Raw genomic sequence first — 16788 nt, forward strand, 5'->3', positions numbered from 1 at the left:
TTTAATAGTTTAAAACTATTCCCCACATCAAATATTTACATTTGCCTATTAGCACAAATCGAATTACCCAAACGCATCGAGTGAGAGTAATGCAAACGAACAAAATCAGAAATCAACAAGCCGGTCACATACGACGTTTCAAAAAATCGGGACGATTATGTCACATAAAATAAAGAATCGAGCACACGACAGACAGTTGACGTAATCGACAATGAAAATTTGACCGGAATTATTTTCATATTATACATTATTGAAATATGCTAATAAACGGTAAACATTTCATAATTGATTTAATAAAACGCCGTAAAAAGTGATCGAGAAACGTCAAAGCGCATAACTTACGTAATCAAAAGAAATTACACAAACGTACATATAGTATGGGGTCATGAATGGTATAAGCTTAGGAGTTTTGGAGAACAAACGCGGAACTCGGATACTAAAAGCACTTGAACAGAATATCAATAGATAAATACGTAATACATTTAAAGATCGAAAGTATGCATGTATGTATGTTAGGGAAAGTGACAAATTGAACACACCTGAGAAAAGGGTTCAAATAGATCTAATTAAACCGAACATCTTCGTACATGACACAATCTCACGCAACGTTTTTTTTTATTTATTTACTCGTTCGTTCGTTGTGCAAACGGCGAAAGTCGTAACAAATTCGAGGCTTTTGTCAAAATGATAATGTGACTTTAATTCACTCCGTGTCAAAACGAAAACCACAATGATTCATTTTGGGCGTGTGATACGAAGGCGCGGTTTTTCGACGTAAATATAATACAACCAACTACATACAGTGCTCTGTGATAACAACTATTTTACACAGCTGCCAGACGATGGTTTTGCAAGAGAACCCATTCGTGGTATTTGGTGGGGTGAAGAAGTCGACCGGCGAAGCCTCCGTGGAGACGACGATCGACGTTCACTTCGCGTTCTGATCTTAACTGAATAGCAGGTAGACTCGGTTAACCGATCGATCCGGTGCAGTTAGTGCATAGTGCAAGTGACATGTGTTTTGGTCGTTGTGAAGAACGCTTTGTGTTCGTCGGAAGATTTGAAGGATAGGAGTAGTAACAGGTGATTTTCAATATTTATGAAATATTAACAATTGGCAAGTTCGCCAATTGTTCGATTATAAATTTTAAATATTTGATAATTTTTTGTTGGAATAAACGAAATGTCTCATTGATAGGCTAATTTGGATTTGATGTACAATTTATTCCGGTTTATGGGGGTATATCGGGAATAGCGTATTTTGGTATAATTATATAATACAAAAATTTAGCAACTAGCTTGTAAAGAAGCATCGAAGCATGACCCTGATTGTCCCAATTAATTATGATGTAATATAGATATTAATTTGTATAATTGATTTATTACAATAATAAATAAAATTACTGTTTATATGCAAAATTATTAGAATAATTAAAAACACGCATACTTTGAACATTATGTTTATAAAGATCAGTATTAATATGTAGCAATTAGTGAAGATTACGAGACAAAATGAGACAACGAAATATTGACTTTATTGAAAAATTTTGGTGAAAGACTTTTACAATAAAATTTTACGGCAAAATGATGGTGATATAAAATACGAACTTTTTTTAATTTGTATATGATATATTTCAATAAAAATTATAATAAAAAAGTTTGTTAAAAACCTAACCTAACCTAACATAATTTAAACACAAAACAAAACTTTTTGCCCATTCTAATCGAGTCGGCATCATTTTTATCGTTAAAAGTGGTTTTTTCGCAGGTCTCCGAGCGTAAAGTCCTGCTTCTCGAAGTCGATTTTTTATAATTTGGGCACATATTTTGATCGAAAATTCACTGGAGAGGTCTCTTCTTATCTCTACAGCAGTTTTAAATCGCTGCTGTAAAGATAAACGATGAAATTCTGAGAGTTTTGATAGATTCCATGCCTAGTAGAATAAAAGATGTGATAAAAACAAAAGCAGCCGCAATCAAATATTAATTTCTTTTTTATTAATTTGTAAATAGTTTATATGATCGAAATAAAATGAAAAATGTACATGTAAACTGTTATTTTAATCCCAAATATCATTCTTGCGCGACATTGACAGACCGTCGTTAAAACCAATCAGCCATAAAACTTGTCTCGCCCCCTTTCTGTTATATAATTTTAACACTTCTCTTCTTTAAACAGTGCACTACGATATCATCTACTATTTTAACGACTTTGGGTGTTGGTTTTAAACATTTAAAGCTGAAATTTTACGCATAATCTCCTTGTTCCACTTTCCATTTTCGTGACTGTATGTATGTGAGGAATATAAAGTTACGAAAACAAAATTCCATAATTCATACATACATGTTCACACATACCGGCTATGAGAGCATTTTCGATATAAATTGAGTAGGGAAACTTACACAAGACAAAAGTTCTACTTCCGGTTGTCGGATTTTGTTCAATTTTTTTTTATTACTTAAAATCACTATAAATATTATAAATATTAAATATCAAGAAAACACAAATAATTTAAAAGGTAAAAATAAAATAATGAAATATTGTTTAAGAAAAAATTACTATGTAAAATGTACTAAGTTAGTACATAAAGAATATAAATATAAATTTTCACTTGATACGTTCAGGGGTGTGTGGTCACAAGATTTTTGACTTCTCTAAGAGGAAAAAAATCCCACTTCCGGTTTATTAGATTTAGTGATTTTATTTTATTTTCATCATATTGATACAAGGATTATACTTGAATTTTCTCGTGATGAGCACACATGTTTCGAAAGGGGTCGAAAAAAATAGTGGAAGAAAAATCGAACAACTGCCACTTCCGGTTATCAGATACTCAACAAATTTTATATATAACTTGGTATTAAGATTAAGCTTCTATATGAAATTTCATTCAATAAACCAAAAGGTTTCTGAGGAGAAAAACATAAGAAACCTCAATTCTCTTGAGTTAAAGAACTACTTCCGGTTGAGGTAAAAATATTAGGGTATAAAATTTATTTTATTTCTACAACAAGTAAAATTTTTTCAGTCTGATTCGGTTAGCGGTTTGGGAGATAATTGAATTCAAAAACTTTAAAAAAAGAGGATACCTAGAAGGGGAGGTACCATTTCCGGCCAACTTAAAAATTAGAAAAAAATTAACTTCGTATCGATAATAATTCCTGAAAAAATCCCCCAAAATACACTGAAGCACATAATTTTTTCTAGATCATGAAAACCTGATCAGTGATCGATTCAGAGTTCGAATCGGTCAAAATCTCGAGTTCAAATTTTCGCATGATCACAAAAATTTGTCTACTGTTACTAAGTAAATAGAAAAAGTAAAAGTGCATGGGTAAATATAGTTTTGGCTAAGAATCGGCTATAAAAAAATCATTAAGCGACAGCGTGCGAATTGTCATGTCAACAATAAAATATAAGTGACTTGAAAATTAGCAAGCATTAAAACATCACCAAATTGACCCAAATTCGAGGACGACTTAAATTTTTTGCAAAAGTAATTTACACACAACATTCGGACAAGGGCAATCGTTCATTGAACAGAAGGCTCATTGACAAAAACAATACGACCGGGTGATAACAAATTTGAACAGTCATATGACATAGTCGATTACAACACACATATGCATGTATTTTTACCCATATATCGCATATTTTCACGAAAAGACAAGATTTTTCACATCCGGTCGCCGTAATTATGCCTTATCAAACGTGACGCTACTGCACAAACACACTAGGAAACTATCACTGTAATTCGTCTCGCATGCGTGGTCGTAAAATGGAACCGTAACAAGTTTTTCCCCATGTGCGTTTCGTGAAAAAATACAGGTAATTTCGAATTCATTTCCCACATAAACAGTGCGAGGAAATCCCTCCTCCTCAGCTACCCGGTTGACGTGCAACAAGTCGGTCGTCGAGATAAACAATAAACACGATTATTCATTGATAAAAGTTATTCAATCGTAATGGACAATGTTTGACCGAATTCGTCAACTTATGTAATAAACATGTATGTGTACTTGAATGTACACAGGATCTTGTGCGACGATTCGACAATAAAGATATTCGTTCATTGATTTCAAGCATGTCTGTAGCGCTTTACACAATGTTCTGCAAAATGGGTCATTATGCAAAATACGAGTACACATACATACATACATATATTATATTCAAAATTACCAAACGATTGTACGAAAAAAAAAATAACGGGCCGTTAATCAATATATCAATGTTAGAGCTGCTTAAGAAATTAGATATTTCAACATCTGTATATATAGAATTAATGATTATACAAATTTCGTAAGTCGTAAAAGTCACATAAGTATTATTCCATCGACATTTGATATTGAACTTAACATTCAGAAGTAGACCGTATTGGGAATATATAATATCAAATACATAATTTAGCGGTCGTCATTGACCAGTTTCCATGGAAATTGAGCGGCGAAGAAACGATAAATAAACGTTTTTTTGAAATTATACGTTACAAAACATCAAAATTAAAATTCTTGTTATTTTATTAACAAAACATCGCACATTTTTTTCTACTATAATTATATTAGCATTTAGCTTTGAAAAAGAACTCCTAGCAAATGTCGTAACATACATATTTCATAACAAATATATAAAATTTAAATCGAAAATCTTTATTGAATTATTTATCGACTACTAATTGGTACCTTCGATGACCTTACCTTCGAGTTTATCGATAAACATACCAGTGGCGTGCCGTGAAAATCTCCCTTTTTATCACAGTCTTACTTACATACGTGTGAGCGAGGGGACGAGCGTCACAAGGGGACTAGGTGACGTCATACTGAGTTCCATTGTATCCTGCTCGCGCACGCGTAAGTAAAGCTGTACGATAAAAGCAGATATATTCCCACAGCCCGCCACTAATACATACATTCATGTCTATAGTGTCCCGGTTAACTTACGATGATTCCAATTCAAAGAGGCATTACCAAATATTTGTCTTAATTAAATAAATAAAAATATTTATCTTAATTGACTAAATTATAAAATAAAATATCCAAATATTTATCTTAATTGTTTCTTACCTTGAAATTGATACAAGAGATGCCCAATTGACACTTTTATTAGATATGTGAAAAGCTTTTAAAAAAAAATCAAGGTCTATGATAAGTGTCACATCAATTTTTCTGAGAAAATGCGTATATATTTGAATTTGATTGGTTTAGATGCAAAAAAATTAAATTAGACTTTTTATGAACGTCCTTCAAATCTTGTCTAATAATGTTTATTCAATGAAAACCACATATGCGATATTTAGGATAACAAGCAAAATAAAAAAATACACACATTTTAGCACAAATTCGCATGGGTCCACCGTTTTCGATATATTTCGTTGTCGAATTTATATTAAGGTATGTATATACTAAGCTCATATATAAAAATGTATTACATAGTGAAGTACTTATTTTACGAGATAAATATTTAAAAAAAAATAGCAGGAATTAATTTTTAAAACGGTTTTTAAATATTTCAAGGGTGTTTATTAGCTTAACAATTTATAAATGACCACATGTCTTGTATATTAAAGATATTATAAATGTACACGTATACAATATTTTTTTTGCATACAATATACAAGTTTAAGCAGACGAAAAGTTGAGAAAACGAGTCTCGAGATATTGCAAGTTGGTATAACGGAGAGTACTGAATTTGCATACATAAAGGTACAATGTACATATATAATAAAATTGATTATTTTGTCGACAGAATCTGAATATTGAAAGGTTTGAAAGGCAGCGAGGCACGCGGTGATTGATTGGAAGTGAAACATGTCGATTAGATCTAAATTGCTCCAAATACTGAAAAAACCGGCCTTTTCATCGGTCATATCAGTGGAAACATTACCGGCATCCAGCGTGATAGACGCCCAACAAGAATGGCTACGAGAAGACACAGTGAAACCCTACAGCTCTATACCTGGTCCGAGGCAGCTACCCATTTTGGGCAACTCTTGGAGATTCGCACCAATCATAGGTAAAACATACAATAAAATTATATATGTATATTTAGGGTCTACCCCACGGGATCGAATTAGAAATGCACGAAAAACCAAATATCGGAAGGCAAAGATCGAAAATCGAAAGATCTATAAAGATAAGTCGAAAGATCAAAAAAAAAAGGGTGCATGGTAAACGGTACATACTCACGTACATCCTCACTTAATTTGCGCGAGCAGGATATAACAGGAACAGGCTTTTCCTCCCGTATTAATGTGCGCGCGCAGAATACGGGAGGAAAAGCCTGTTCCTCTTGTTCCCGTTGTATCCTGCTCGCGCAAATTAAGTGAGTATGTACCGTTTACCATGCACCCTTTTTTTTTGATCTTTCGACTTAAGATCTTTCGATTTTCGATCTTTGCCTTCCGATATTTGGTTTTTCGTGCATTTCTAATTCGATCCCGTGAGGTGCACCCGTATATTTAACATCAAATTCAAACATGGTTTATTGAATATGAATAGGTCATTACAAAATAGACGAATTGGACAAGGTGATGTTATCTCTACGGGAGCAGTACGGACGTATAGTAAAAGTCGGTGGACTTTTGGGTCATCCCGACTTGGTATTCGCCTTTAGCGGATCAGCAATAGAGACAGTGTTCAGAAGAGAGGAAATTCTACCCCACAGACCTTCGATGCCTTCTTTGGCTCACTACAAGCGTACCATGAGAGCTGACTTCTTCGGAGACACGGCCGGTGTCATAGGGGTGTACGTGATCATTTATATATCTTCAAAATAAGCACGTGTCGCATTATTATTTAACGACGTATGTCGAAATCCAACTAAGTAGTTTTCTATGTCTACTTGCAATCGTATTTTTTTTACATAATACCATTCTGTACGCAAACGATGTGAGCATATTGTCTAATATTTCAATTGACGTATATATAATACGTAAATAAATAAAGATGAAATAATAAGGCAGCGCTGTCTTTCCGATGTAAAGGGTTAGGCATCAAGATGAGACAGGGAGATTATCGATGATGATTGATAGCTTTTTCCTATTACGTCGTAATACTAATGGGTGAGGAATTAAATTGTCGAAACGTGAAGTGCATGCTATTTATTTATATGGCTGTGAATATTTTTATTTGCATGTATCTACCGAGTCTACAAGTTTGAATAGAAATTGTTATTCATTGCGTAACGTATTCCCTCGTTACAAGCAAGGGAAGGGAACACGTTCTTGAAAAGTACCCACTGCGGATGACAAGAATTAACTTCCAAATTTTGCATATTGAATGCTTATACATACAGAAATACACGTTGATAATTATGTAACCTCGAGAAGTTTACAGTCCATCATTAGAGATTAAAAAAATCCTAATACTGTCAAAGACAGCGTATATCGATTGATAGTATGTACATATGTTCCATCATTGAGGTGTTGGGTTCAAACTATGTTACATACAATGTATGGCCGAAAATCTAACATGTAGCAAATTTCTAAAATATTGCCAACAAAATTGGAATAGTAAACCGTTTTTGGTTGGAACTTATAAATCTGGTCTCATAAATTGTTGGTCACTTAAATTTATTTCAGTCGATACCTTTATATCTAATAGAAGACGACTGGAAAAATATTCTACTAACTGTAAAATAGTTGCCTATTATTATCAATCAATAATTAAACATTTAAATGTAATAGACACGGAAAAGATTGGGACACTTTTAGAGCAAAAGTACAACAGACCATGCTTCAACCTTCAACGGCTAGAGGTTTCGTAGGATCATTAGATGAAATAGCACAAGACTTTATGTACAGGTAACACGACTTCAGTTATATTATAGTACAATATAAATGATCTAGTTATTTTAACGAATTTGAAACCATTAATATTATGTGTACATTTCAGAATAGAAGAAATGCGAAACGGAAACGGGGAACTGCCGGAGAACTTTTTGCACGAAATATACAAATGGGCATTGGAATGTAAGTAAAATCAATACGATTCGACTAATAACAGTCACATGAAATGAAGAGAATTTCAAATTGCAGCTATAGGACAAGTAGCTCTAGATACGAGACTAGGATGCCTGGATAAGTCGCTAGCTGAGGACTCGGAAGCTCAGGGAATAATTGATTCAATTAACACATTCTTCTGGAACGTGGCCGAAGTCGAGCTGCGTCTACCCTTATGGCGAATTTACAAAACACAATCTTACAAAAAATACATAAATGCACTGGACGACTTCAGAGAGTGAGTACGTTATTATTATATTACGGCATAATAAAAATGCATTAGGAAAAAAAAACCTTAGACGTGATTACGGCTAGAGTGTAACGCATTAAATTATATTTTTGCGATAACGTTCGGCCCGTTAACAGCGTATCAATATGCAAATATTGGGATGTGTAATCATTGATAAGATACGTTTATTGATTTAGGCTATGCATGCGACACATCACGGCTGCCGTTGAACGACTCGAAGCAACTGCAAATGATCAGGATAATAAACAAAAGCCAGACTCCTTGGTGGAGACCATCCTGAGACAGTACAATGATCCCAAACTAGCAGCCGTACTGGCGCTAGATCTGCTGCTAGTAGGAGTCGACACGGTATTTTAATGAAAAATTAAATTTTCCAGGAGACAAAAAGATCATTATAATCGACTAACAATTAACATTCAGATAAAAGTATAAAACGCGATCAAAGGTGTAATACAACTTCGTGTTATAATTATTTAATAAATCTTTCCTCATTCCCTGTGTCATTTTTTTCGATTATAGACATTCAAGTCAATGCGCTATATTGATCGCAGTGCAAAAAATATGATCCGAAGAATAAGGGAAGATTTATAGTGCAAAAGGTCGCGACGTTGTGTCGCTTAAAAATCTATTCATACTATACAGCAATTCAAGGCAACAGCACAACACACGTTAACGACAGTTTCTATTCATACTATACAGCAACGCGCATTTCGGCACTTTCAGACAAGTTTTGGTCGAGTGCAATGCAAAATAGGGTTACATATACATTACAGAACGCGACGCATTGAGGAGTCAATATTGTTACAATATGACGTTTCCGAAAATGTTCATATGCGCATGCGCACTTTCGTAACTACGTGTACACTCGTGCGTGAATATTTCCAGTGCCAAAGAAAACCGGTTTTGCTTGATACGTTACGATGAAATGTACTGCTGTATAGTATGAATAGATTTTATCGGTGACTGTTGTTACGTCTAAGGAACGGCGGTCGGTTTCTATTTGGACAACTATTCACCATTGTCACCTTTTTTTGCCCTCTAGCTTTGTAGGGCAATAGTCAACCCTCTTTCCTGGGAAATGGAAACGCCACCGCCGAAGTCTAGTTACGTCTACGGCATGTTAGATATGAATGTATATCCATATAAAATCTACCAAAAAATACTTTTCGTACTGGTGGTTACGTGCAGTTACTCATACGAGCTGTGCTAGTATAAATAATACCTTAAAGCGAAACCACACCTGGCTACACACATTTTAACAATACGCCTACTTGGAAATGTATTGATATTTCATATTTCAAGTCAATGATTATATTGAGAGTGGTGTTATTAGTATTATAATAGGTTTTCGAGAGCAATTAAGATCGATGCTTCCTGGGAAATTTCCTCAAAATTCATGTCCGAAATGAACCGTGACAGGTACGAATGTGTGTGTAGATCGTTTCGTTGAGGTTTTAATTGAACGAGCACGCCTGGGAAATGGAATTTTCACGTTTAATTTGCGACCAATTAGAGGTCGCTGCTGTCGCCGGAAGAAGGCTCGCGCCACCGAGCCGTTTCCGGTCCCAAGCCGGCCATTCATACTCCACACCCGGCCATATTTCAAAGTGTTTTTCGTTATTTTTATTTTTCATTTTTCATTAGTCACTGCGATGATAAAATAAACCGTTAAAACGATAATGAGATTTTTTCTGAAAGAATAAAGCTTCGAGGATATATTCCCGACAATTGAGATGCGAATCTCCGGCGAACGGAATTGCAGTGGAAAACAGAGGAAGGAGATTTACTCGAAATGGGTGCGTCTAAAGAATATCCGCCGTCTCCGAGAAAATTTCCCGTCATGTTAACGGGCACAAAGGAATGTAATTTTTACATTCAATTTTCCGACGACAAAAGGACAACCGAACGACATTAAGAAAAAAAACATTACATACAAACCCCAGAAGGACTTGAATGTCTTAACGAAAAACAAAGAGCAAGATTACGATAATTTTAATTAAAAAAAAGGAAACCAGCTCGCGGTTTAATCAATAATGAAAAGTTAACAAACGAATTGAAAATATTTAACCAGCATGCGTGCTTACCTCAAATTTGATTTAACCCACATAAAATTCATGTTGAGCAACCACGCAGAAAGTTTCACAAAATAACGTGTACAAAGCTGTTTCACCGCGAAACATATTGCAAAATATGTAAGTAAAGGGAAGGTAATTAAAAAACCTAGACAGAAAATTTACTAAGTTGTATACTCAACATCACATTTCAAGGTTAAAAAACTATCACAAACAAAAGCAACAAGTGTCAACGTTTCATAATATCGAAAGAACATATCTCTTAACACAAAAAACACATTCATCAAACTAGTGTAGATATAGGAAAACATTGGTACTGCAATATTTGCGGACAGCCTCATGCTAAATATGTATTTATCGCCTCAATGTGTACATTGCTTAAATATAACAAAACATAAAACTAATTCCAAATCCATGTTCACACCATTTTTTTTAAATAGTTAAACAAATAATAAATATAAAAAAACAAAAAGAGCGACTATTAGCATTTAGAAATTTGTAATCTTTGTCACCTTTTCAATCTAACAAATAATATCTAATCGGATTTGTTTATCAAACTCAATGATGAATGTTTAGTCAATTTTAAAATTCGGCTACTTTCATAGTACATTATATCATCCACCTGTCAGTCGCTTGCATATTTTAAGAATTTAGAGTGATGTCTTTCACATCTATCGGCGTCCATTAGCCATCATGATTCGCTCAGCATCCTACGTACGGCCAATTTAAAAATAGACAAATGCACCGTGCACATCGCGGCAACAGGGAACATAAATTTGCTCAACTATATAAAACACAACCATAATGTATGCGAAAAGCATTCGGGTGGTTTGGAGAGAGAGAGGGAGGGGGGGATAGAGAGACACCCCCGTCCACCCAACCACCCACTCGAAAGGCGTAACTGGCGTAAGTGCGGGGGTACGTACGCAAGTACGGTCAGCGCTAAAAATACGTCGGCATTGCGGATACTTTGCGACAATACGTGATGTGAAAAGTGAAACAAAAAGGCGAGTAACAAAATATTGTATATGTGTATGTGTGTTGTTTGAGAAGCCTTTTACGGTGGCAAATTTGCATTATAAGTTTCGCGAAACGCTACATCGTACGTACATAGTTGCTGCGCTTCTACAACTGTTGCCGATTTCGCAAAATCAATAAAGGACGAACGAACTTGCGTGACCCACGCTTTGAGAAACGGTGGCCTATTTTCGCGGTCGCTTTACATTTTAGCTTGGGAAAACTCGCTTTCCACACACACGCATACACATACATACATACAATCGCTCGTTGGTATAAAATGAATTGATTTTAAATATAGAACGATTGTTTATTTAGATAATGTTATTCTTGCAGACGTCGGTGACGCTCTCGTCAACCATCTACCAGCTATCGCAAAATGTCGAATGTCAAAACAAGTTGAGAAAGGAGCTTTCGAGTGTGATGCCGAAAGATGATTCTGCAATCACGCCCGCGATTCTAGATCGGTTACCCTATCTGAAAGCGTGCATCAAGGAAACTTTACGGTATGCAAAATTACACTGCATTATAATAAAACGTACCCAACATATATGTATGTACTCGCTCGTAATATCGTAAACCTAAGCCACAGAGTAGTAAACTCAGTGAAACGACGGATTTATGACTTGAAAGGTTCATGATTTGATCTGTAAATACGATCCAAAAATTCGAATTATGTGTCTTGCAGACTAGATGGATACGGATTTCATACAAAATTGCTATATCTAATATATGTAGTCACCCTACAATCGCATGTACATTTATTCTCGCACTATCTAGAAGGCAAAAGTTAACAACTGGAAACAAACAAAAAGCCGAGTCAAAATTTGAGATCAACTACACAAATCTAAGAAAAATAAATTATGTAAATCATAGCTTAGAAAAATCAGTAGTATAACGATAAAACTTTTTTAAAAGTTTCAGTGCTATAATAAAAATTGGCTTATTACAATCAGACTATCAAACAATTCCCGGAAAATAAAATAATTTTAATATTTGGTATATATTTCAGACGGTATAAAATTTTATCTAAAAATAGAAAGTCAATGCTTACAAGGGCATTTATTTTAAATTTCAGATATTCCATATAAGCTGAATGTTCGATTTTTTTTTAATTATTCAGACATTCTCTACAAACAAATTTGATAAAATTCCAATTGATGTGTGAATTTGAAGATATAATCACATTATTAACATACAAATTTATTTCAGAATGTTCCCTGTGATATTAGGCAATGGACGATGCCTACAAGCAGATGTCACTATAGAAGGCTATCATGTACCAAAAGGGGTATTTATATTTTTAATATGCAAATACATCTGCGAATTTATACTATACATATAATATTCTGATAAAATTTACTAACACTTTTCAGACTCACGTAATCTTCCCGCATTATGTCGTGTCGAACGACGAAGAATACTTCAGAGACCCGAAACGATTCTCGCCAGAGAGATGGATGAAAAGTGGATGTCCTCATCAGGACAAAATACATCCTTTCGTATCATTACCGTTCGGTTACGGTCGACGAACGTGCCTCGGAAGACGTTTCGCCGAGGCAGAATTGCAAATCATATTAGCGAAGGCAAGTACCAAATGTATATATCACAGCGTGAAGGAACTTAATTATGCACAGCATCATTGTGGCTTTAACGGTTTTATTTATAATTACAATTGCAGCTATTTAGAAAATATCAAGTGGAATACAATTACGGTCCTCTCACGTACAGAGTGAGTCCAACATACGTTCCAGTGGAGCCGCTTAAATTTAAATTAACACCGATAAATGAATAGTTAGTTACCCATTAACTAATGTAAATATTAGGTTGATAAGAATTTGTAAGAAAAAAATGTTATAAAATACCAAAATTCATTGCCCATATATAAATATAATAATATTGTAAAGAAAAATCTCGTTCGAGGTGCATAGAATGAATGCACTTCGGAAAAACGCTCATCTCGTTATATTTTTAATCCACCCTATATTCACTGCACTTCTATTGTGCCCACACACAACACAACGTCGGATGTGAAACTTCAAGATGCAGTTATGACGATATCCACTTCACTGCAGAAGCCTCCTTTGTTCATCTCGTTTTTTCTTCGGGTTTAATCTTTTGCAAACAATATCTACTTTCATACATAAAACAATATTCATTTTGTTGTCACAGCAATTCACAACAAACTATGTATTTCAAACGATGTATATTACCTTCTCCGAAAATACATTCAAATAAATTTAACCATATAATAGCGAGTCGATCGAGTGATTCAAATTTATAAAATACATATAATGCATATTTTTTATTTCTTTAAAAAAAAATACAAAATTTACGCAGTTTTCAATACAGACAAATATTTGACCTCATATCGTGTACCACAATCTTTCAACATACACATTATACTTCTTCTAAAATTAGTATGAAAGGTCAACACATCGGGTCATCAGCGACTAAAGGTAAGCTGAATGAATAATATAATATATGTACATATATCGCACATACAAAGAACACATGGTAAAAGAATTCTCATCACAATATGTACTAATAATGGATGCGTGTTATATGTAAGTATTCATACGAATAAAATGAATGTTATCACAGATATTTTATAAGTGCAAATCTTTATTATTAAAACAACATTTTAATTCAATTAGCAATCGCTAAGACTAAGGTAACCGGTACCTATTTCATTACATGTTTATTTTATGTTTGTACGTCTGCGCTAAATCTGAACGTGTATGTTTACACTAGTAACAAGGTAGTCCAAACACTTTCGTTATTTCCTACAGCACACAGAATTGAGCGATCGTCTTCATTCCATATATTTAATTTTTTTTTAATATTGAAAACATAATATTTACGAGTAAATCTCATCTAGAACAATACATTTTTGAAAATATCTTACTATTTGGCAGAATCGTTGAGCTGGTACTCGTTAGAGCGTCCGAAGCATTCTTGTACCCCGTGATCTGCCCATAATCTTTTCATAGCCGCTAATAATTCTTCAGAAAAGGGTTCGGTGTCCTCCATTCGTTGAATTACATCGAACACCATCTTACCGTCCGTCTGAAATTGAAAAAAAATCAATATTAGTAAAAATCACAAAAATATGTATAAAAAGATTTGAAAAATAAAATGATGGCCGCCAAAAAGCTGAAAGCGAAATTCAATAAAATATGAAAAAAATTGCTGTATACGCTCGTTCAAAACGTTTATATTAAAATCGGATCGTTCTAGAATGACGTCAAATGTTGTACAAATATTATTTTAGGGTCAAGATTTACAACGTGTGATCCAATTATTTGATATTGAATGATATTGCACTTTGAAGACAAACGGCGTTGATAGTATAACACGTATTAATTTTCATACATACATAATTGAAACATTACAAATATGATAAAAATGATGAATAATGTAAAAGTTATACATATAATAGTATTGAAATTACATCGAAATCGTAATAGAGTTTGATGACACGCGTGACCCTCAATATCTACGATGTCACAAGAAAATGACACCAATCAGAAGAAATCCATATCGGCTACAGAAGAAAATTAAACGAAATAAGAAAACACACACGGAGATCTCGTTTAATTGGTATAAAAATAGGTAGTAGCCATTATAAAGAGACGCAGAAGACTCTTGACCTCTATAAACTGAAGTCAAGTGGTCTAAGCTCACGAATTAATAGGATCGATAGACGGTCATAATCAACGAGACAAAAACCGCACGTCATAAAAAAACACTAAATCGACGTTAAATAATCAATTAATGTTCCGAAAAGACGAAATAGTGTAGTTGGAACGATTCACAGAACAGAATGTATCCTGATAGCGACCTAGAATTAAAACGTTTTAATCAAAAGTGGGTGCACGTACGCCGGACTAGAGATGAACGAGTTTAATCAGGATGCAATTCAAAGCATTTGGACCCCTGTAATACGAATGTGCGGACAAAAAGCTTTACAATTCAAATGTCGGTTTTCGCGATAACATTATGTCTACGAAAATACATAATGTCGAGCAACACTCCATATCAGTGATCATAACACTCCATATCGCACACTAGAGCAGAATCAGCACAAATGATATTAGTGTGGTTTAAATTTTCCCTAAACTTTTTGTGTCCACTCATCAATCCAAGTATCAATGACTAAAACAATAATAAACTCAAAAATTGCTTAACCTTGAAAACGATCGCATTTTGAACATTTCAATACTCATTGCAAGTACATAGTAATATTTTGACCAGGATTCTCATTGGTCAAAATATTTTAGCTGACTAGGAAACGCGTATTGTTCTCCTTACTGTAAACAGCCTTGAGATGAAATATAATTCAAGATTTAAAACGATACCTCTACAAAATAGTAAGCCTTAAGTACATAGTACTAAGATATGGTCGTAGTTGTTTCAACAAAACCAGAACAAATGAGTAACACTCAAACAATCGCGATTTATTACATTTAATGCAAAAATTACTTGATAAAAGCAACAATAATACACTGTAATAACAAACTTAAATAATACAATGCAATATAATATATTGTAAGAACATGAATCATAAAGTTGCGGTATTACTCACGTGGGTTGGATCCTTTAGAGGTACCAAGATTAAATATAAAGCAAAAAAAAAACGAACTGATGTTATGATATCGTTTATTATATGGGTTGTTGAATGAAGATAATATAATCACATACCAAATGAAACAAAATTAAAATTAGTTATTTACGACTTTCACAGCTTTTAATGATAATAATCAAACAATCCACAAAACTAACATCAAATGAAATAACATTGAAATAATTTTGAAATCCAAATCCAATGAAATACATTAAAATTACTTTGATTTCCCTTCAAATGCTGACCAATGCCGATCGGCGTTTTGCGTTAAGACCACAGGCCTACAAATCGCCGATAGGCGTTGTAAATTTTGCATGTACAAAGCAAAACAAGAATACTACCCGCTAAACCTTTCCAGGTAGCATTGAAAAAATATACATTGAGCATGGTTCGTGTAATCCGTTTCATTCATTTGTCAACTTTTATAAAGACTCGCTTACACCGGAATTTGTGAATTTATAACCATAGCAGAATTACCCGATGGAAATCCCTAACTGCTGAGTATTTTAGATTGTGACTTGGAATTTAGATTGTGAGCATTACATTTTAACAACAATGAAGAAAATGGAACTAGTTTTTTGGAAAAATACATTCAATAATAGACTTCTTTTGTTTATTTTATATTGTTGCAAGATATATTATAGAGTCTAAACACACCTTTACAAAACTCAAAATCCTCGGCGGTAGTTCTCTAGGGTTTGTTTGGATTAGCTACAATTTTTTTTATACCTGCTTTCTATTGGAATTCTAAATAATTCTAGTTGGAAATGTTGGCGAAATTTTCAGCGTGGCGCGCTTTCACCAGAAAAGACGTCACCACTCAAC

At 34.0% G+C, this 16788-nt stretch overlaps 2 protein-coding genes across 5 annotated transcripts in view; one reads left to right on the forward strand and one right to left on the reverse strand.

Annotated features, from left to right (window-relative positions):
* Galphao (G protein alpha o subunit) overlaps positions 1-16788 on the reverse strand; it is a 68380-nt gene that overhangs the window by 14188 nt on the left and 37404 nt on the right. For 3 of the 4 annotated variants that reach the window (XM_077442433.1, XM_077442431.1, XM_077442432.1), the window contains one exon: positions 14245-14405. In XM_077442433.1, coding sequence (XP_077298559.1) covers positions 14245-14405 — 161 coding nt within the window. The remainder of the gene's footprint in view (positions 1-14244; positions 14406-16788) is intronic. The other variant, XM_077442434.1, reaches the window with a different exon arrangement.
* Positions 931-13582, forward strand: Cyp49a1 (Cytochrome P450 49a1). Its single transcript, XM_077442429.1, has 11 exons — positions 931-1083; positions 5744-6010; positions 6496-6742; positions 7683-7799; positions 7891-7967; positions 8034-8235; positions 8424-8595; positions 11673-11842; positions 12549-12627; positions 12713-12922; positions 13018-13582. The coding sequence occupies exons 2-11, from the start codon at positions 5806-5808 to the stop codon at positions 13129-13131; spliced, it is 1593 nt and encodes a 530-aa protein (XP_077298555.1). The 5' UTR covers positions 931-1083; positions 5744-5805; the 3' UTR covers positions 13132-13582.

Source organism: Arctopsyche grandis, chromosome 12 (assembly GCF_051622035.1).
Source record: "Arctopsyche grandis isolate Sample6627 chromosome 12, ASM5162203v2, whole genome shotgun sequence".
Taxonomy (NCBI): domain Eukaryota; kingdom Metazoa; phylum Arthropoda; class Insecta; order Trichoptera; family Hydropsychidae; genus Arctopsyche; species Arctopsyche grandis.